The sequence below is a fragment of the Perognathus longimembris genome, chromosome 20 (genome assembly GCF_023159225.1).
Source record: "Perognathus longimembris pacificus isolate PPM17 chromosome 20, ASM2315922v1, whole genome shotgun sequence".
Lineage (NCBI taxonomy): Eukaryota > Metazoa > Chordata > Mammalia > Rodentia > Heteromyidae > Perognathus > Perognathus longimembris.
In genome coordinates, this window is record NC_063180.1 from 39,620,881 (window position 1) to 39,643,905 (window position 23,025).

Below are 23,025 nucleotides of genomic sequence, written 5' to 3' on the forward strand. Positions count from 1 at the left end.
TGCGAGAGACGCTCGAATGGGGCCTCGTGGGGCTTTCTGTTTCTATAGGCAGTGGGCAACAACTTGGCTATTTGGATGGAACAGTGGGCATTAAAGATACTAGATTACAAAATGAACCCATTTGGGGCACCTCTTTGGGCAAAGAAAAGGCTACAAGTACATGTTTCCTTTCATTCTCATCCTTTAATACTTTTGTCCCTGAAAACTCATTTCAATACTATCATAGGCAGATAAAAGAAATCGCCAAGTCTGTACAAACTTCCTGAACATTCCAAATCCAGGTCAAGGCCTCGCCAGCTGTGTTCCCAGGTGCATTGCCAAGGCATTCCATTAATTCCTTCTTCATCGGAGATATGCACTAAAATGTTGGGACCATGTACTCCATGATTCCGTTTTGGAAGTTTCCCTACAATCACAAGTTTCCTGGAATGGATCTAGCCGCACTGTGCTAGCACATAGCCTTTGCCTGTCTCCTTCCTTCCAGTGTGGGCACCCCAGTGCTCTGGCTGTGGACTGATTGATCTACCCACAAATACTGGCCTGTTCCACTAGAGTTCAAGCCCCGTGTCTAGCACAAAAATAAAGCAGAGTCTCTGTACGTGCAGAGGCACGCTGCCAGCTAGGGGTAGTGGGAAACGGTACTCTACTATCTGCTAGCACTCCAGCCTAAACAGCTTTGAGGATGATGACTTCATTGGCACCTTGCCCCAAACAATGACTGTGGGCACAAGCACCCACAGCTCCCTGAAGACCCAGGGGTGCCTCCTGAGAGCCACTCATGCCTTGGGAGGTTGTCCTCTGGGTTTGGGTTAGGGACTACCTCAATGCGTGGAGCCGCAGGAGGAAGAACCCTTAGGAAACTGCCTTGCTACATTTTCCACCTCCAACTTTTTGTTTTGGTGGGTCATGGGGCTTGAATTTAGGACCTGGGTGCTGGCCCTGAACCTTCCTGCTCAGGGGTAGCACTTTACCACTTGGAGCCACAGGTTCACTTCCAGTTTTCTGGCTGTTAATTGGAGATGAGTGTCTCATGGATTTTCCTGCCTGGGCTGGCTTTGCTTCTTTTTTTTTTTTAATAACTTTATTTATTTGCCAGTCTGGGAGCTTGAACTCAGGGCCTGAGCACTGTTCCTGGCTTCTTTTTGCTCAAGGCTAGCACTCTGCCACTTGAGCCACAGCATCACCTCTGTCCTTTTCTATATATGTGGTGCTGAGGAATCGAACCCAGGTCTTCATGTATACGAGGCAAGCACTCTTGCCACTAGGCCATCTTCCCAGCCCTGGCTTTGAACCTTGATCCTCAGATCCTCCTGAGTAGCTAGGATTACAGGTGTGAGCCACTAGCGCCCGGCCCACTTCTAACTTTTGAATATAATTGTAAAAATGAAACCATGCTACACAGAATATTAATAGGGCATAGTATTGCTATATTTATGGCCCTTAACCAATCAAACATAAGAGTGAGCTGAGAAATGGCCTCTGTGAACAATTTGTTTTGTTTTTGTTGCGTCAATGCTGGGGCATGAACTCCAGGCCTATCTCTGAACTTTTCTCCTCAAGACTAACACTCTTCTCACTTTGAGCCATAGCCCCACTTCTGGTTTTCTGGTGGTTCATTGCAGAAAGAGTCGCATGGACTTTCTTGTCTAGGCTGTCTTTGAACCATGATCCTCATATCTCAGCCTCCTGAGTAACTAGGATTACAAGTGTGAGCCACTGGCTTGTCAATTCACTTTTTATAAAGGTGTCATCGGGAAAGGATTCTCTCCAATAAATAGTGTTGGAGGAAATGAATTGTTTTCGTGCAAAAGTGTTGTTTTACATCACAGGTGAAGAGTCAAAATGGGTAAAGACCTATACATGAGATGTAACCATAAACATGAGATGAAACTTTGTGGGAAAAATGACACAGAGGCATGATGGTTTTGTGTGTGTTTGCTGATATTAGGACTTGAATTCAAGACTTCACATTTCTGCTCAGATTTTCGGCTTATGGTTGGTGCTCTGCTACCTGAACCATACCTCCGGCTTTTCACTGGCTAACTGGAGTCACAAGGTTTTGTTGCCTGAGCTAGCTTTGAACCAAGATCCTCAGATATATCAGGCTTCTGAGTACAGGCCATGATTTTAAAAATTTTACTCATGGTCTCTTGTTCTCATTTGGCTTCTACACTGAAGCTGGCTCTTTACCACTTGAACCACACCTCCACTTCTGCCTTTTTGCTGGTTGAGTGCTAATAAAAGTTTTAAGGACTTCTCTTCTTTGGCTGGCTTCAAGCCAGCATCTTCATATCTCAGCCTTCTGAGCAGCTGGGACTGCAGACATGAGCCACCGGTACCCAGCCTTTAACTCAGTTAACACACCGTGATATCACAGTTTGTATATTCAACGTTATATAGGATTTCATTTTACTGTTCACAATTTGCTTTACTGTGCATGCTCTTTAGTTTGTTGTAATGTCATGCTTTTTTTTCTTTTTTATGATGGCACTTTTGTGTTTTTTGTCCAAAAGATGCTGTCCTAGGCTAATGTTTCCTTCGAATATGTTTTTAAATTGCGACATATGACTCCTCCAAGGGAGGAGTCAACAAGTTTGATAAGAAATGTACACACTGCTGTAAGTATGAATCTATACCCTCTGTACATCACTTTTTGTTCAAAGCTAGCACTCTAGCACTTGAGCCACAGCGCCACTTCTAGCATTTTCTGTTTATGTGGTACTGAGGAATCGAACCCAGGGCTTCATGCATGCAAGGCAAGCTCTCTACTGCTAAGCTATATTCTCAGCCCCTCTTTCTTTTTTGTCAGTCCTGGGGCTTGCCCTCAGGGCCTTGGCACTGTCCCTGAGCTTGTTTTGCTCAAGGCTAGCACTCTACTGCTTGAGCAACAGCACCACTTCTGCCTTTTTCTGTGTATATGGTACTGAGGAATCAAATCCAGTGCTTCATGCACGCTAGGCAAGCACTCTACCACTAAGCCACAATCCCAGTCCCCTTTTTTTTCTTTTCTTTTTCTTTTTCTTTTGCTCAAAGCTAGTGCCCTACCACTTTTGAGCCATACCGCCACTTTTGGCTTTTGGGGAATTAATTAGAGATAGAGTCTCAGACTTTCCTGCCTAGGCTGGGTTTGAACTGCAATCCTCATATCTCAGCCTCCTGGGTCGCTAGGATTACAGGCATGAACCACAGGTACCTAGCTCTACATCCCTATGTTCCCTCCATTCTCTCCAAGGTATCCAAGTTATGAAATGAACTTTCCTTGGTGAGAGGGTGGAGAAACTACTCCATATGTACAGTGCAGTTTTACTTCTCACTGTCTGTTTCTGCAACAGGGCACCTGGAAAAAAAATCACTCTACTGGGCTGGGTGGTGCCAGTAGCTCACACCTGTGTTCCTAGCTCCTCAGAAGGCTGAGATCTGACCATCATGGTTCAAAATCAGCCTGGTCAAGGAAATCTGTGAGGCCTTCATCTCTAATTCACCACCCAAAATGCCAGAAGTAGAGCTGTGGCTAAAGTGGCAGAGCACCAGCCATGAGCATAAAAAGCTAAAGGACAGAGCCAGGGACTGGTGGCTCATATCTGTGATCTCCAATGAACCACCAGAAAACTGGAAGTGGAGCTGTGTCCCAACGTGGTACAGTGCTAAAGCCTTGAGCAAAAGAGCTCAGGGACAAGGCACGTCCCATGACTGACACAAAAACAAAAATGTCCTTATAGGGGTTGGAGACATGACTCAGTTGATTAAGTCAATGAGCAAAAGTAGCAGGTACTGAATTCGAGCCCAGTCTTCAACTAAAAAGAAAATACAAAAGATACCCTTGGAACACTCACAAAAGATACATATGAAACAAATTAACCCTCTAGGGCCCCATGCTCAGAAAAAAAATGTGAAATCCAGAACTGTTCTTTCCTCCAGCATTTTAGATAAGGGATACTCAACCTTTACAACTACCACTGCCTTTACATGGCTTCTGGATCCTGTTCTGTATTCTGGGTATGTGTAGACCATCCGCAATCCTCATTTAAAATCTTTTTTGAGGATTTCTTGAGATGACTTCACCAAAGCTGCTAGTTTGCGTAGTAACCAGCAGAGGGCAGCATAGGAGTTCCAGCCTCCGTGAGACTGAAGGGCTTTGCCAAGTTCGGGGAAATAGAAAGAGCTGCTGTTTCACAGAGTGGCCACGAGGTGGCAAAGGTGACCCCGCTTAACTGACAAACTATAGCCAGAATGCATGCCGTTCACAGCTGCAGGCTATGTAAGTACAGAAAACCAGCTGCGGCCCGGGGAAAATAATGTACACAACACCTCATGCAGACTGAACAGGTTCACAGCCTAAAAGACTCTGCTCTAGGTCCTATAACATTTGAATTATGCCTGTCATCCTAGCTACTCAGGAGGCTGACATATGAGGATCAGGGTTCAAATCCAGCTTAGGCAAGAAAGTCCATGAGATTCTTATCTCCCGTGAACCACCGGAAAACCAGAAGTGGCACTGTGGCTCAAAGTGATGGAGCACCAGCCTTGAGCAAAGGGCTCAGGGGCAGTGCCCAGGCCCTGAGTTCAAGCTCCACAACCAGCCAAAAAAAGCTGGGGGGGCGGGGGGGGGGGCGGAGATGATTCCGATGTCACCCAGACTGATGTTTCCAGCATTCCTGACTGAAATGGTTATTCTTTCACAATTGGTTGTCTTCATGCTTTTACCAGAAATCAGCTGGAAATATTTGTAGAGATTGGTTTCCAAGCCTTTTGGCTGCCACACCTGTCTACTTTTCATCTGTATCGTTCTGATTGCTTTTAGAGGGGAAGAATTCAGCCTCTGACTGTTGACTGGCAGAGTGATGTGGGTCACTTCATGCTTCGGCTGCTCGCCGCCCTCTGCTGAGCATCCTGGACCAACCCCCAACCCCCATCCCCCCTCCCCCAGCTAAGGAAACTAGGAAGATCAGAACTTCAAAATAACCCTGCTAATGTATCCAGATCTATCTCCCTAACAAGGCAGTCCTTCAGGCCAGCCCCTGACAAAGGACCCTTATCCAAACCAAAGCCTAAGCGCCCCCCTCCCCCCGGGGAGGCGATTAGAATCCCCCTGGGGAGGGGACCTTAAGAGAGCAAGGTCCAGAGACTGGGTCCCCTTGGTGGATACAGGACTACCCTCAGGTAAAAGAGCTGCACTGCCGGGGCAGGAAACCAGAAACCACTTCTGAGGTTGTTCAGATGGGATTTGTGACTCCACATTGTCAGCTCGAGCTTCAGAAATTTACTAAGGTCTTTATTTCCCTCCAGCTTCAGAAATTTACCAAGGTCTCCCTTTCCCTTTAAATGTAGGAACCCTTCACGTAGGGGCCTTGACTTGGATCTCAGAATAAGAATTTCTGGATGGGTCACGGTGACGGTAAGAAAACTTGGCAGAGCTGCATTGGAGGAACAGGCAGCCAAGCAGACCAAAGCAGACACCCACCCAGAAGGGGAGGGGCACACGCTCAGCGAGGGTGCTCTCTGTGCCTTTATAGTGGAAAGGCAGGGGCCCTGCCTTCAACGTTATTCGCCCATGGGTGCTGTGTCTTTGCTCTATCACACCCGGTCCTACTTTCTGAGTTTCCAGGTAAGACTGCAGCCTGCCACAAAACAGATCCTTACCCTTCAGATAAAGAGGAGCCCTGGGTAAGGCCCGCCCAGCCCGGAAGGGCCCCTTGCAGAAGCCCCCCACCTGGTTAAGTCCCCACCCAGTTACCTGGGTAACCGCCATATCTGGAGGCAGTTACCTCCCCCTTCCCTGAGGTCACATCTTAATCCACCTGGCCACGCCTCTCCACCCCCAGCCCCAGATATGGGGAGGGTGTCTGTCGCCCCCAGTCTCCCACCTTGCATCATCTTGGCTACGGGCCAGAAGTTCGGTAATAAACTTTCTCTCCTGCCTGAATACCGCATGGTGTTCTCTTTTATCGGTTACCTACTTTAATAACTTACACCCTGTTATCCGCCTTTGGAGCAGGAGGTGGCTTAGGTTTGAGGAAAGATTTTTTTCTCAGGAAAGCATCCATCTGGTCAGATAAATGTTGGTTCTTGGGGTGAGGAATGCATTCCCTTAGGAAGGGATGTACCCTGTTGTCTTTCTTTAAAGGGAAGATGGCACTTGTTTCTAAATACTGTATTTCTGTCTTGCCTTCACCAGGCTTCCTCAATTTATCCTGTTTCAAAGTGATATCTTCAAGGTAGGCATACAGTCTAAGGTATGTGTATATGTTTGTTTGTTTGTTTGTATTTAGTACCAGTCCTGGGACTTGAACTCAAGGCTTGAGCAATATCCCTTAGCTTCTTTTGCACAAGGCTAGGGCTCTACCACTTGAGCCACAGCTCCATTTCTGTTTTTCTTTTGTAGTTTAGGGGACCTAAGAGTCTTACAAACTTTCCTTCCCAAGCTGGGTAGGGATGAAATTCTCAGATCTCAGACTCCTGAGTAGCAAGGATTATAGATATGAGTTATTTATTTGTTTGTTTCTTTGTCCTTTTTGTGCCAGTCTCAGACTTAAACTCAGTCTGGATACTGTCTCTGAGTTTTTTCATTCAAGGCTAGCTCTCTACTGCTTGAGCCACAGCTCCATTTCTGACATTTTGCTAGTAAATTGGAGATAAGATTCTCCGGGATTTTGTTTTCTGCCTGGGATGGCTTTGAACCGTGATCCTCAAGACCTTAGCTAGGATTATAGGCGTGAGCCACCAGCTTACAACATCTGAAAAGCTTTTCATTAGATTTTTTTTTCCAGTCCTGGGCTTTGGACTCAGGGCCTGAGCACTGACCCTGGCTTCTTTTTGCTCAAGGCTAGCATTCTAGCTCTTGAGCCACAGCGCCCCTTCTGGCTGTTTTCTATATATGTGGGGTGCTGAGGAATTGAACCCAGGGCTTCATGTATACGAGGCAAGCACTCTTGCCACTAGGCCATATCCCCAGTCCCCTTTTCATTAGATTTTATAGGGAGAGCATGAGGCCCTGAATTCAAGCTCCAGTGCCAGCACAAAAATGAATGCATGCACATGCACACACACACACACACACACACACACAATGAAGAATTCTGTGTGACACCAAAAGCACAGTGCATATAAAGATAATAACCAGTAGAAGGAGATTTGGCCTAACTAAAAATTGTTTTTTCTCTGTGAGTGAACTGTATTAAGGATGCCCAACTGAAAATTAGCAAAGGGAACTTGTACTTAATATGCAGTGTAATGTATACAGCCACTCTAGAAAATAGTTTAGTAGTTTCTTTAAACCAATTATGATGATGGTGATGGTGTTGAAGATGTTGAGACAGCAGTTATACTCATTTGTCAACAAACAACTGAAAATTGATGGCTACAGAAAAATCTGAAAGAAAAAGAAAACAAGGATACACCAACAATAACAAAAAGCCAGGCTCCAGTGGCTCATGCCTACCATCCTAGCTACTCCTGAGATCTAAGGATCACTTTTCAAAGCCAGCCTGGACAGGGAAGCCCCATGAGACTCTTAACTCCAGTTAGCCACTAGAAAATCAGAGGTAGAGATGTGGAGCACTAGCCTTGAGCACAAAAGCTCCGGGACAGTTCCCAGGCCCTGAGTTCAAGCCCCATGGCTGACAAAAAAAATTAAAAATAAAAACCTGGGCTGGGGGGTGGTTTGGTGGGAGAGTACTTGCTTAAGCATGCATGAGCCCCTGGGTCTGATTCTTAGTACAACAATAATGAAAAGCAGGTGCTGGTATTTTCATAGCAATTATTGAATAGCTCGGAACTGGAGATCATACAAAATGTTTTAGTTAATAGCCTTTGTAAGTAAATATTTTAGCAGTGTTAACAAGGAATTAACTGTTGACACATGCAATAATTTGGACCAAAACCAAAGACATAATGCTGAATGAAAACATTCCAGTTTCAAAGGGATAATCCTAGTTGTAGAATATTCTTTATTATTATTATTATTATTATTATTATTATTATTATCCACACTGGAGCTTGAATTCAGGTCCTTCAGCTCTCCCTTGGTGTTTTCCACTCTAGGCTAGTGCTCTTTCTCGTGAGCCCTACCTCCAATTCTGACCTTTTCTTCCTAGTTCATTGGAGATAAGAGCCTTACAGACTGGCTGGCTTCCAGCCTTGATCCTCAGATCTCAGCCTGTTGAGGAGCTAGGACTACAGGTGTGAGCCACCAGTGCCCTGCTTTCTCTACCTTCTCTCTCTCTCTCTCTCTCTCCCCCTTATCTCTCTCCTCCCTCTTCCCCCTCTCTTTAATCTATTATCTATCTCCTTGGCCTCCAACTTCAGTCCTCTTTACCCCCACTTCCTGCTGGTATCCTGGGTGTAAGCCAGCTTGTATACCACCTGTTAACCGCGATCACCTTCTGAACCGCTGAGGACTTGAGTGTCGCAGCCCTTTGCCATGCTTCTTTTGCGAGGCTGAGGCTTGGGTTCCTTCATGAAACTTGTCCCGCATCACTCTTGAGAGGTTTAGAAATAAGAAATGGTGTGCACTCAGGAAAAATTAGGTCCTGAAAGTGGACACACACTGGCTTTGTGTCCTGGAGAGTCTTTCTGGGAAAGCCACACTTCGTTTTCCCTCCTTTTTCTCTTTTTGTGTCAGTCATGGGGCTTGAACTCAGGGCCTGGGCGCTGTCCCTGAGCTCTTTAGCTCAAGCCTAGCACTCTACCACTTTGAACCACAGCGCCACTTCTGGTTTTCTGGTGGTTCATTGGAGATCAAAATCTCGTGGACTTTCCTGCCCAGGCTGACTTTGATCCCTGATCCTCAGACCTCAGCCTCCTGCGTAGCTAGGATTACAGGCGTGAGCCACCAGTGCCACCAGCTGAAGCCAAATTTTAGTTCCTAAAACACCACTTCTTCACTGTAGCTGCCAGGATGGGAATAAGAGCAAACAGGAAGGGTCTTAAAGGTATTCAGCCGGGCTGCTTTCCCTGCATCCCCTCCTCCTTTGGCAACCTAGGTTTTCAGTTCAGAACTTGTCCAGCAGGGGGCGCCCGGCGCTCGTTTTTTAACATTCTGTGGGTTGAACCACTTTTAACCAGCTGCAGCTTTTACTGCTGGTTGGATGAGGAGAAAGTGTTGTCTGTTTCTTTTTGTTTTTGATCCTACACCCAGGTTTGAACTCCAGGGCCTGAACTTCCCTCTTGTGTGGCTTGTTCCAATCAGAGCTGTTGCTCTGCCCTGTGAGTCGCACCTCCACTTTTGACTTTTCCCCTGGCTAACAAGACAAGAGTTCGCACAGATTTTCTTGCCCCGGCAGGCTTCAAAAACACAATCCTCAGATCTCAACCTCCTAAGTAGCCAGGATGACAGGCGGGAGCCACCGGTGCCCGGTCATTTTAGGGGAAATGAAGCTGGATAACTTAGGGAAACTGAGGCCTGGTGACGGCAACTTAGAAGTAGTACGGTATTTAGAAACATAGAAGTGCCATCTTTGCTTCAAAGAGAGGCAACAGGATGCATTCCTCACCCCAAGAGTTTACATCTGTCTGACAATGCAGGTAATGGGGCTCCTGTCTTATAACAGGCTGTACTCTTACCTGGAAACTCAGAAAGTAGCACCAGGTGGGATTAGAGCAAAGCCAAAGAACCCAGCTGTGCATAACTTTGAAGCCAGGTCCCCTGCCTTTCCCCTATGAATACCCCCACAGCCCAGAGAGGCCGGTGAGAGAGAGAGTCCTTTTGTCTGTTTGTCTGCTTGCCTGCTTGTTTATTCTATCAAGCTTGGCCAAGTTTTCTTACCCAGTCAAGCCCTTAAGTGAAGAGTTCCTACATTTAAAGGGAAGCTTCTCTAATCCTCACCTCCATCCAGTGACAGTCTTTTAGGTGGAAATTCATAGGAGCACAATAACCCTTAGATCACTACCAAGTCTTCTCAACTTCCATAAGCAATTTCCTTTACAATTGTTTCTTTGTTTTTTTATTGCAGATTGCTTCCACCCGATACAGCCCCTGACGAGGAATTTCTAGGCCACATGTATGAAAATGATTTATTTCCTTGAAGATGCACTGACTTCAGGGTAAATAGGATTGTTTATGCTTTTGTCAGAAGTGCACATGGATGCGGTTTTCATAATAACATTATTCATACAGAGCGTTCCGTGTACTTTTATGGTGCTTGGTATGCCAATAGAATTAGTGGAAACTATATTACTGGTGGAATATTTCTGTCCTTAGATACTAAGGAAATCAGTTTTTGTTGCTTTTTGGTTTTCTGTTTTTGGTCCTGGGGCTTGAACTCGGGGCTTGAACTCAGGGCCTTGGCGCTGTCCCTGAACTCTTTTTGCTGAAGGCTAGCACTCTACTACTTTAAGCTACAGTGCCACTTCCAATTTGGAGGTGGTTAGTTGAGATAAGAGGCTCATAGACTTTCCTGTCCAGGCTTGCTTTGAACTGTGATCCTCAGATCTTAGCCTCCTGATTTAGTTAGCATGACAGGGGTGTGAGCTACCAGTGCCCAACAATTTCCTGTTTTTATTAATCATCCTGATGCCTTCAATTCATTTATAAGAGTTTTATTTTTCTCAATTTCATGAGAAAATATTTGTGCTACATTTATTTACCTGTTAATACTTTCGAATCACTGGGTCTTAAATTTGTTTCCATATCTTCCCCTCTGTTTTGCGTAGAGTCTTTATTTTCTGTCTTCTGTTTTTATAACAGTAGCTTTTAAAAACCTAGCGGAACATTATAGCTTATGTAGTTTTCCATGTGTAACATAGAAAATTTATTTTGTGGTTATTGTCATTTATAGCTCATAACTTGAGAACATTCGAGCTTGCCTCTATTGGCACTACTTAAAGGACATTAAGACTTATACCATAAGCCAAGCAATGGCGCATGTTTTCTCTCACATGTGGAAGCTAGGTCTAAAGTACACAGGGACATGAATAATACAGGACTCGAGACAGTCACACACAGTGAGGCCAAAGGAGAGGATACTGTTAGGGGAGGAACACAAAGGCGCAAAGCCTCTACGCCTCTGATCATATAAAATAAGATTTATCCAACTCAACTCCAGGAAATAGAAACAAGAGGGTTCCCCCTCCCCCTTTGTTGTTGTTTTTGCTTTCATTTTGCCTTGTTTGTTCATTAATCTGTCTTTGGGAGGGTAAAGGGGAGCACGGAGATGGGGAGAGAAAGAGTGTGCAAATGCAGCCGTGGTCCTCACTGGACCCTATGTAGGAAATGAACTCTACAACTTGTGGGTGGGGACAGGAGGGAGAAAATGGGAGAGAGCGAGGGGAAGGGGTGACGCTGTCCAAAGAGAAGTGTCCTCTTTACCTGACTTATGTAACTATAACACCTCTGCACCTCATCTTTACAATAACAATAAAAAAAAAGTAAGCTAAAAAGTACTGAAGAAAAGGAAAGACCTAGTCCTGATGGGAGTCCAGAAGAGGGTTCTATGTGAGCAGCACAATGAAGCAGTACAGCTGTGAGGCTGTGAGCCCAGCTGTCCCGGGAGTAGTGACAAACCCATAGAATAAACTCTAAAACACTGCTGCACAAAGGGAGCCTTGTGAAGACCCCCCAGGAGTAAACCATAGACAATTATAAATAAACTGGGTGGCTCACGCATGTGATCCCATCTAGCTCACAATACTGACATCTAAGGTCTGAGGTTCAAAGCCTGCCTAGGCAAACAAATCTTGTAAGACTGTTAACTCCATTCAACCAACAAGAAGCCAGAATTAAGAGGTGTGGCTTAAGTGGTAGAGCGTCAACTATGAGTGAAAAGGCCTAAGGAATGTGAGACCTTAGCCAGGCCCTGGTAACTCATACCTGTCATCCTAACTACTCGGGAGGCTGAGATCTAAGGATCATGGTTCAAAGCCAACCCGGGCAGGAAAAGTCTATGAGTCTCTTACTTGCAATGAATCATCCGAAAACCAGAAATGGGGCTGTGGGCTCAAAGCAGTAGAGTGCAAAAGCCAATGGACAACATCTAGGCCCTGAGCTCAAGCCCCACGGCTGGGGGGTGGGAAAAAAGTGTGAGACCTTGAGTTTGAGCCCCAGTAATGGCACAAAAGATTTTTTAAAAAGATTATAAATAAATGCAAACCAAGCAAGAAACTGAGCTTCATGTATTGCTCTTGTGGTCTGGCCACACGTCTCGGGTATCTGTCATCTTCAGTGAGCATTTGTTTTGTCATCAGAAATAACTAAAGGTAATTCAAAGGGCAGGACCCCCCTGTGACCTGCCATGGCCCAACGGGCACCTTGGTAACATCACCTTTGTTCAAGCAGATCTGGGACGTGTGAAAAACAAAAACAGACTCTCTGTATTCCCTGGCCCACAAAGTTCCTAGTTGGCAGTGCTACAGGGCCAGTGGCCCTTGGATTGGCCTTGGAAAGAGGTTTCAACTTGGCCTGTGCTATGTGGGGAAAGGAGTCGTTGGATCACAGATGTAGGTAAGGTTGTGGGCCAACCGGTGAGCCACAAGCACGTGTATCCAGGTAAAACATAAAAAAAGGGCTCGGCACCCCTGGTGCCTGTAGTACAGCGGAGTGGCCAGTAGATGGCAGATGAAACCCACAGTTGCTACTTATTAACTCATAGATTTCCACACCAGCCACTCTGCCCCGCTCCCCCTTCCTCCTCCCTCCCCCCCTTCCCCCCCCCCCCCAGCCCCCGGGCGCACCGGGCGCAACAGGCATGCATGCAAGCACACTGGGGGCTGGGGGGTCAGGTTTCTTGATTGTGACAGGAGTTACAAACAGTGGGAATGTGCGCTATTTACAGTCCCTTCTTGTATCCCACCTTCGCGTGTGTGCATAAAGCTTACTCCTAAACACTTGGGCCAGTTTAGTCCCACGGTTCTCTTCCTTCTGCCCCTCACACCTCCCTTATCCAAGGGCTGACCACAGATGCCCCCTTCTGCCCCCGTCTCCCCATCTTGCACTCTCCGGAATCTCTAACCCCTTGACTGCTTTCCTTTTCCTTGTTTTAAGCCTGGGTAGTGTGAGCCCACACTCCCCCTTGCCCCCACCCTCTGTGGGCCACCAGACTGACAAGGGTCCCTTTGTCCCTTTCTGCATGTGGCTAAGGAGCTTAATTAGCTATGGTCCTGCTGGTAGTGGTGGAAGGGGGGAGGGAGTCGGGGGAGGTGGGCTTGCTGCTAACGTGCAAGTTTACCTGTTGTAAAAGTTTTACTTTGTGTTGAATGGAAATCTCATGTTTTACCACCCACCACGATCTACTTTTCTTGGAAACTGTACCATATATGTATATACTTTTTACTATTGTGCATAGTAATGTTGATCTGTGTGCCAATTCCCACAGCCTGATGAAACTTGGCTCCTAAGAGGGTGAAAATTAGAATAAAGACAAACACTTCCATCTTATGCTGAAAGAATATTTTTTATATATAGATATAGATCTTTAGTTTTCTCCAGATACTTTTTTAACTGACGAGTCATTTCACAGTCAAAGAACAAACCCATTACAAAGTTAACACAAACTGTACCAAAGAAGGGACAACAGTTTCACTTGTTGATTCGTTTCACAAAGTCTGCACAACTCTTGATACAAGAATAGAACACTGGGAATACGTTACAGAGAACCACAGGTCTCATTGACAAAAAATTACAGAGGCCACAAAATACCAAAGAGAAACAGCAGCCAGTCCCAATGAACAGCACACAAGAATATACAAAAAGCTTTGGCAAGGTACACGGTCAAGTTGAAAACTTCAAGTTCACATCACATACACAGTACTGGAATTTTTTTAACCCCCCCCCACCAGGAACAAATTACCCCCACCCTATTCCCCACAGTGGCCTCTGGCCCGCAACCCACAGGAATCTCTCTCTCTCTCTCTCTCTCTCTCTCTCTCTCAGTCTCTCTTTATCTCTCAGTCTCTCTCTCTTTCTCTCTCTCTTTCTGTAACACATCTTAGCAAGCAGCAGAGCTGCTGCCAAGCTCCTCATCAGATTCATTGTCATCGCCTTCCTCCTCTTCCTCCTCCTCCTCCTCCTCCTCCTCAGTGTCAGACTCTGCCAGTGCCTCCAGGTAATGGAATGGCCAGCTGTTAGGGTCAATCCTGTGGAGTTTGGCCAGGAACCTCAGCACAAGTATCTTACTGGTTTCAAGGAATGCCCGGGGCCCCCAGAGGAGTTCGTACTCTGCTGGCTCAGTGCAAGGGACCCGCCTGTACTCCAGGTACTTGTGCCTCACAAACTCATCCCGAATGAGCTTCCTTGTGTTCCCAAAGAGACCAGTGGTCTCCCGGACATCCAGCCCTAGCCTGAAGAGAAAGTGAAAGATCAGGCTCTCCCGGATACAGTTGCCCTTCATAAAGATGAGGCTCAGCACCACCATCAGCAGGCCAAACTTGGGCCTGTCTAAGCTGGAGGCCACAAAACCACCCTGAGACTCCCCCAGCTTCTGCATGATCACTTCCGGCCGGTGTCTGGAACAGCAGCCCTTTGACCGACCAGAGGAACACGCCCGCTGCCTGGTGGCACAGTGAGCCTCAAAGCACTCATCTCTGTATTCTCGGAGAACAAGATTGACCATCTCCGAGTGCTGGATGGGCACCTGGACTTGGTCATTGACCAAGAGATATTGCACCAGTGGTTCTGCTCTCTCATCTGCGGGAGGCAATGGCTCAAATGCCTCCTGGGGACCCCTATGGGTGGCTCTGGGTCCCTGAGAGAGACAGAAGGCCTCACGGATTAAGGGCTGAGAGCAGAATGGGGTTCTGCAGTACCCCGTGGCCCTTGAGGTGCTGGGACCTTCCACTGCCCAAGGGGTGCTGGGGCCTTCCCACCCACTCAGGATCCTGGAAGTATTGGTGCCCTCCCAGCCAGAAATAGAGATATGGGGATAGTCCAAGTCACCCCGAATCTGGGCACAGCTCTGTCCCTCCCAGTCGCAGGAATTGGGGTCCTCGCGGGATGATGGCAGGCCCAGCAAGTCGCATGTGGCTGCTCTGTGGCTGTCCTTGTCCTCCCGAGGCTCCAGGTGCTTCTTCTTCCCTGTGGCTTTGCCCGGGCGACGTGGTGGCTCCACACCCTTGGAGTCCTCCTGGGCAGGGGCAGCTGCTGCCTGGGGGGTAGCTGCGGTCGCCATCAGGACGGCGGGCATTGCCTTGAATGTCCTCGAGGCATTCACATGGGGTTCTGGAACCCACTGGATGGCTGGCAGGGCCCCCATGCAGGCATACGGGTCCTGCAGAACAAAAGGCAGTGGCCCGGGGCCTGTTACGGTGGCCAGTGGGCCCATGAAGGCATTAGCAGAGGCAGCCCGGAAGTTGGAGGTAGGTGGAGCGAACCTGGGGGTGGCAAGGCAGGCCTCTGCCGGGGCAGACCAGTTCCTCCAGGCAGGTGGCAGGTGTGCCCTGGAGACTGGCATGGCCCTGGTAGCACAGAAGAGCATGCGCTCTTTGGGAGGGCCCTTCTTCTCCTTCGAAGAGGCCCTGCGTTCGCTAGAAGGGCCCCCATGCTCCCTAGTGGAGGCCCTGGATTCTCCTCCTGGAGTTCTAAGTGATTCAGAGGCACCCCCGGGAAAATTTGCTGCCTCTATGGGTCCTTCAGATTCCCCCAGCAAGACGGGGGGTGACCCTTCCCAGGATGGTTGCAGTTGCACTGCGGGCATCTCTGCCTGTGAGCCCGAGGGCTGGGCCTCCTGGGAGGGTAGCTCAGTTTGCTGGGCTTTTTGGGGGGCTGGGGCCCCCCGAAAGGGCTGCTGTTCCAGCTGGACCACGGGGGGGACCTGCTCCTCTGCCTCCTGGGCAGGCACGGGCTGCCAGTAGTGAGTGGAGGCCTTGGGTGCCTGCCAGGCGATGTCCTCCTCCTGCTGCACCTCCTCGTACTCCAGCGACATGGGCAGGTCCTCGGGCACCACGGCCTGCTCCTTGGAGGCTTGCCAGATGATGGATGGGCAGTGCAGAGCCTCTGGGGCGTCCTCTGAGGCCTCCTCCTCTGAGGCGGCCTCAGGGTCGGCCTCAGGGTCCACCTGGGGCACCTGGGAGCCAGCGGGCAGCACCACAGGTACCTGTGCAACAGATGGTGCCGAGGGCACCTGAGGAGCCCCCTGCACCTGCTGCGCCAGCAGCCGAGCCTGCGGGGCCTGCCGCAGGGGAGGGGGAGGCGGCAGGGTGTGCCAGAGCTGGGGCTGGGACGCCATGGCCTGCGGGGCAGGTCGGATGGGTATCTGGCGGATCAGTGGCGGCGCCTGGCGCATCGAGGGGGGCTTCTGGCGTGTCTGTGAGCCCTGGCGCCCCGTACTTTGGCTCTGGCGCATCCCCGGGGCCGGGCCAGGCCGAATAGGTGTGTGTCCAGAACGCATGGGTGGGGGCCCCTGGCGGACGGGTGGGGGGGGCGGGGGTGGGGGGGGCGCCTGCCAGGTGAGGGCGGGGGCCTGCCACGTGACCTGCGTGGTATGCCAGGTCAAGGGCGTGGTCTGCCACGCCCCGGGCGTGGCCTGCCACCCAGGTGAGCTGGCTTGCCAGCCTGGGGGTGTGGCCAGCTGCACCTGTGGCGGCTGCGGCAATTGGGGCAGCTGAGGGAGCTGAGGCAGCGCAGGAAGCTGGGGGACTTGTGGAGGAGGCCTCACGACCTGCGACTGGATTTGCAAGACCAAAGGCTGGCCATGGGGGGCCCAGGTAGCCAGTGACTGAGCCGGGGCAGCCACTGGCTGCGCCATTGGCGCGCCTGACACGGGAGGCTGGATTATCGGAGCTCTCCCGCCTTGGGGGAGCATCATGACGTTCGAGGCCTGAGGCTTGGCCATCGGGGCTCCCAGAGGCGGTGGCTGGGTCATCAGGGCCGCTGGAGGCGGCGGCTGGGCCATCGGGGCTCCCGCTGCCGACGGGTGGACCATCAGGACTCCTGGCGTCATCTGCTGGGCCATCAGGACTCCCGGCGCTGCGGGCTGGGTCATCGGTGTCCCGGGAGGCGGGGGGTGCACCAACGGGGTCCCCGGAGGGGGAGGGTGCACCAGCGGAGTCACGGGAGGCGGAGGGTGCGCTAGCGGGGTCCCCGGTGGGGGAGGGTGCACCAGCGGGGTCCCAGGAAGCGCAGGATGGCCCATCGGGGTCCCTGGAGGGGGAGGGTGCACCAGCGGGGTCCCCGGTGGTGGCGGGGGCACCAGCGGGGTCCCAGGAAGCGGCGGGTGGCCCAGGGGGGTCCCGGGAGGTGGCGGGTGGGCCAGCGGGGTGCCCGGAGGAGGGGGAGGAGGAGGAGGAGGAAGCGGGGCTCCGTGCGCGGAAGGGTGCAGCATCAGGACCCCCGGAGTCGGCGGCGGCGGCGGCGGCGGCGGAGGCGGCGGCGGCGGCGGCTGCTGCGCCAGCGGGGTCCCGGGATGCAGCATCAGGACTCCGGGAGTCGGAGGCTTGGCCAGCGGGCCGAGCTGGGGCGCGGGGACCATGGGCGGCCCCAGCGCGGGAGGCTGGACCAGCGAGGCCACCGGGGCGGGCAGCGGGCCCGCGGCCGCCTCCCAGGAAGGTTGGGGAGCCTGCCAGGCGGCCAGGGGGAGCGCCAAGTCCAAGGGAGGGTCCCACGGGACGGGAGCCGCCCGGGAGGAGGCGGGCGGGGCGCGCATCAGAACCGTGGGGCGGCTATAGCCGGGCGGCTTGGGGGCCTCCGGCGGAGGGCTGGCGTCCCCCCGGTTCTTACTTGGCTGCGACATCTCCCGCGGCTGCTGCTGCGGCTGCGGCGGCGGCGGCGGCGGCGGCTGCGGCGGCTGCGGCTGCTGCGGCGGCGGCGGCTGCTGCTGGTGCGGCGGCTGCTGGTGCTGCTGGCAGCCGCTGCGCCGCTTTCGCCGACAGCTGCCGGGCCGCTTCCTCCAGCGGGTCGCGTAGGGCGACGTGGCTCGGTAGCTGGCGGCGTGCTGAGTGCCGGGGACCTGGTGCGCGCGGCCGGTGCCTCCGCAGAGCTCGGCTGCAAGGAGTGGGAGGGCAAGGGGCGCGAGCCCGCCCCTTCCCCGCCCCCGACCCCCTCTAGTGGATAGGACCGAGGGGCGTCGACCAAAGTCCCGGCTGACATTAGATCCGTCCTCCGGCTCCCCATCCCCGGCCCCGGCCTCAGCGGCGGCGCTCTCGGTCCCGGTCCCGGCCCCGGGCCCGCTCGCGCCGCCGCTAGGCGGGCCGGGCAGCCTCTCCATGGCTGACTTCTCCGCCGCGGCGGAGTGGCGGGCTCCGATTTATGCTGTGCGGGAAGGGAAGGGGAGGGGGGGGGGCGGGTGGAAGCGGCGCCGTGCCGCAGGATGAAGTAGGCGCGGGCGGGCGGGCGGGCGGGGGGCGCGCGCGCTTGGAGCTCGGAAACCGAGCGCTGACGTCAGGCGCGGGGAGGGGGGCGCACGGAGGAGGCTGGTGGAGGAGACCGGGGGAAGTTGCCGGGCAGGCTTCGTCCCACCCCCCCCCCACCGCCTTCACCCCCCCCACCCCCGGCTCCCCGCGCCCTGCGCCCCGCGCTCGCTCTCCGGCACTGGGGAGTTAAACTAGCGCCGAGTGGGATGGGGCGCCGGCCGCGCGCAGGGGGAGGGGGCGACGGGGCGGCTGCTCTTTTCACACCAATATCTACCTATATATCGATATATGGTGGTATTATTGAGGTGTGCGCAGAGGGGCTGCCATTCCACAAGTCAGATGACGAGAAGGGGTTGTTGTTGTTGTTATTATTATTATTATTTTCTTTCCTGGACCATGTCCAGGCTTCCTCGCCTTCCCTCCACCTCCTCCCCCGCCCCGCGCCCCTGCCCACAATTAGCTCTTCTTGACGGACACCGATCGGGAGGGAGGGAGGGAGGGAGGGGGCGCCGCCGAAGGGGTCATTCCGTGCCAAGCCCCTGACACGCGCGCGCGCGCCGGAGAGCATGGGCAGAGGAGGGGGGGGAAGAAGCCCAGCCGCGCGCAGACAGGGGAGGAAAGCAACCGCGGGACTTATTATTATTATTTTTTTAACATGTCAGAAATCAATGAAAGACCAGCAGCCTGTGGAATGTGAGAGAGGAGGGGGGGGGGATGAATGAGAACCGTGGTGGTGTTCAAAAGGAAACAGGAGAAATGCGCAGAGAGGAAAAAATAGATACATGAATGGAGGAAACCGACAGAGCCACACGGATAAGAGAGAGTAGATGAGGGGTGAAAAATGCCCAAGTCCACAGACACCTACCCCATGGGTTAAAAAAAAAAAAAAATCAGGTTTTACAGAAGGGAAGTGTTAGATGGACAGATTAAAAACGGAAGCCATCTAAGTCATTGCGAAACCACACACGCGCCCTTCGGCCCAGAATGAACTGGGGGGAAGTTTCTTCAGATAGATGAAGTAATAAATAGTGGGGAAGTTTCCTCTAGAAATTGGCCATCAGTAACAGCCTGGGGCAAGAGTCCAGAGTGAGGAAAATAAATCCACAAGGGGGCAGAAGAGGATGAGGGAGGCCGTGCCCCACTCCTCACTGACCCTTGGTCAGTATTCCTCAAAGTGGATCGAATGAATGAATGAATCCATAAGAGAAGATAGGGCGCGCGCGCTCCCAAGGCTTATAGACAAGAGGAGAATTTGGGAGGAGGGGGTAGTGTTTCAATGATTTCTTAGCCATGGAAGGGGTGTTTACATTCTAGCAAGTTCTTTCTAAAACGAGGTGGGCTTTCCTGCGGCCCCCTCCTCACCCAAGGTGTCTGATGATATGTCACTCTTGCGCAGAGCTACATAAGGCTCTCTGGATCCTGGAAGCATCTGGAGTCCGTGCACAGCTGTGTTTCGCCTCCCTGAAGCAGTGTTTTTGTAGTCAGATGCATACAGAGGCAATGATCTGGGGGACACAGATTCTAAACATGTAACCCATTACTACCATCGTATCATCGCGGCCACATGAGTGTGTATCACTGAGGATGGTTTGGGGGGGGAGAGTCCGTTTATTTTTCCATCACAGTTAAAGCACACTTTTCTTTTCCCCTACTCTGTCTCAAATACATAAACTCATCAGTGAGGAAGTTGGCCAGGAATTGAGATAGATTTGACATTTCATGAACTGTGCTGTGAGAGCGATCCACTTGATCATTTGTTTCCAGGGGGACCTCGGTACCCCGCACTGATAGAGCTCAATGAATAGTACTCCCCCTCTCCAAATCCGCTCTGCCCAAAGAGCCCCCGTTTATACTACCAAGCAACACATGAGCCATAGGAAAAAAAATTAGGGATTATTGGAGGAAACAAAGCAAATGATGCAGGCGTGTTTACAAATGAAAGATAAACAATTCATAATTAGCAACCCAGGCTCCTGGAGAATTGTCTTGAATGAAGAGAGAGAGAGAGAGAGAAAGACTGTGTGGGGGGAAATAAAAGGGAATTAAGAATTCAATGTCTGTGGAGGTGTTAATAAAGGGAGACACATCAAATGTATCCTCTTTGGAAAAAACGTATCTTTTAATGCTCTCAGTCACAAGTAATTTGAGGGGTTCACTTTAGCTACAATTTTGTTTATTTCCCCAAATCACTCACTCACACACACACACACACACACACACACACACACACCCCCTCAGGAACCAAGAAACATACAGCCTCTTTTGTGAAAAACAACCCAACCTTAAAAACAACAAAATCCAGTATGTCCTGAGATTAGAGGGACATTTTAAGCCACAAATCCTAAATAGGTCTCCTCAAATCACTGTCTCTTGTGGAACTTTCTAACTCCCTGAAATCTCCATCACTCTTCTATGTACATAGCTTTACTGCTCAACAGATTTGAGCATGTATTGCCAAGATTCCCCCCCCCCCTTTGCTCCTCTGTGAAACAGCTTGAAAATTCAAGGTTGGTGGTGGTGGGGGGGGGGGAAGCACCAAACCAAAACCAAGCACAAATGTAATAAATACAGAACATTTACAGCATATTGGCAAATCTGTCTGTCCTCTCCTTACAAAAGACTTTTCAGTCATTTCCTTTAGTAAATTTACATAAGTGTGCAAGATAACTGAAAAGAATCAGAAAGAAAACAAAGTATAAAATCACAGGAATAAGGAAATGGTTGACTTGAATGCAGTCTGGGGAACTGGCCATGTTCGCCAATTTTATCTTAGTTTATACTGAGGGGCTGTCGAGTGAAACTTTATGATCAGCACAGGATTTTTTTTTCCCACTCATACACACAGGTGTTAGTCTTGGCATAGATGGTCATATGTAAGATAAGCCATTATGGTACTCACAAACTCTCAAGTCATGTATTGATGAAATGCCTTTTTTTCTTTTTTAAGCCGTCGTCGTTCAATGTGCAGCAGTGGGCTATGTGTAAATCTGTAGACTACAAGCTGATGCAAGATCTTATTGTCTATCCCATCCAAATGTTAATATGGTATTTTTAGTGCCATAAGGTGCTATTGCTGCATTGTTTAAAATCCACATTGGTCATCGTGGATGCACAGAAAACCGAACAGTCGCTTCTTCTTGGAACATGAGTGGTACAGGGCTGTCAGACTGATTGTAGCAATGAAAAGGAAAAAAAAAAAATCCAAAGTGCTGGAAGACCCTTGAGTGTTCTCTGAACCGGCAGGCTGAGGAGGCAGGCCAAGCATAGGAGACAACAGAAATAATAAAAAGGTATTTGGAAGAATGCCATTAAAACGGCAAAAGTACTAGGTATTGCATAATTATTGTTTGATAAAATAGCATCCTCAGAACTTCATCCACTGTATTGATGCATTTTTTACAACATCCATAAGTATTTGGCCTCGTTTGGCATATGTCAAGAATTTAGACTCAGAAGGTTAATTAGCTTAAGATTTGTCGATAGATAGCAAGATCCCTATTTATAACCCAGTGTGTCTGGTTGCCAAATCTTTAAAAAAAAATTAAATGTTATTATTATCATGCAATAAAATGTATAAATTGAAAGTGTTGTGTATATTAAGCTTTACCATTTAGCAACCTGTATGCAAAAGAAGATAAATAAAATCTTTATTACCAAAGCAAATTCTCCTTCACCTTTATTAGTCAATTTTTCTACCTTGAAAATTCAACATCGCCAGGTTTCTCTCACAATTTTATTTTTCTGTTCTCATTTTAAATTTGTTTTTATTTTTATTTTTCCTTTATTGTCAAAGTGAAGTACAGAGGGGTTACAGTTTCTGTTCTCATTTTTAACACAATAAAAGCAGCGTAGTATATGCTGTTTTGTTTATTTTTCCTGTGTGTCAAGAGTCCTTTGTTCAACATGTTTTTAAGAAATAAGCTTGTAACAGTTATTGGAAGTTTGCAATGTGTTAATTCAGAAAGTGATACTATTTTATTTAAAATTCTACAGTGTATTTAACGATTACTTTTTGACGCTTGAGATATTCTCAATATGGTCCTATTAAGAAAAAAAAAAAACACGACTGTTTTGACCATTCTTTTGCGAGTCTTGGTTAACATATGTTTTCATTTATCTTAGGTTAATGACAGGGATTGAAGGGCCGGGAGAAAGGTTCAATGTATTTGTAAGAATCTGCAGCAATCTCCACGATACCTTATCAGAATAGAAGAGAATTAATTCCAAACCCTCAACAACCTTGCAAAAAATGTTGTGGCATTATTATGCGTTTGATTTGGTTATTCTAAAGAAAATGAAATATTGATTGTACAATTTGACAGACCAGTTAACAAAAGAAAATTCCCAATGCTATATTTCGTTGTCACACGGGTTGTTGTTTATTTTTTTTTTTTTGCTCACATTTATTTTAGACATTCCAGTGGATAAGAAATGATGTGTTATTTAGAATCTTTGTGTGTGCTGCTTCTTTTTAATTAACTGAACAGTCTTTAGAGCAGTAGCAGTATCACAGGGAAAAAAAGAAGAAAAATTCCCTTAGAACATTCATCTACAACCTTATCCACCTGTTTTCTTCACATATTTGTCAAAACTGATCACCCACCATCAATGCATTCTTATTAATTAAATTTCATATTTCACATTGGGGTTCATTCCTCACATACATTCTACTTTACAAATAACCTACAAAATAATTATATACATTTAGGGGGCACACTGTGATATTTACATAGAAGTATATGCTGTGTA

General features: G+C 49.4%; 1 protein-coding gene and 1 long non-coding RNA gene across 2 annotated transcripts; one reads left to right on the plus strand and one right to left on the minus strand.

The window, feature by feature from the left end:
• Nucleotides 1-5,088: 5,088 nt before the first annotated feature.
• LOC125338694 lies at nt 5,089-10,256 on the plus strand. Its single transcript, XR_007208351.1, has 4 exons — nt 5,089-5,160; nt 5,329-5,395; nt 6,176-6,233; nt 9,951-10,256. It is a non-coding gene; the product is annotated as an uncharacterized LOC125338694 (long non-coding RNA).
• Nucleotides 10,257-13,919: 3,663 nt separating this feature from the next.
• Magel2 (MAGE family member L2) lies at nt 13,920-17,657 on the minus strand. The gene is made up of 2 exons (XM_048369050.1): nt 16,566-17,657; nt 13,920-16,529 (listed from the first exon to the last, which is right to left on the minus strand). Exons 1-2 carry the CDS (start codon nt 17,655-17,657, stop codon nt 13,920-13,922), a joined length of 3,702 nt encoding a protein of 1,233 aa, XP_048225007.1.
• Nucleotides 17,658-23,025: the final 5,368 nt, after the last annotated feature.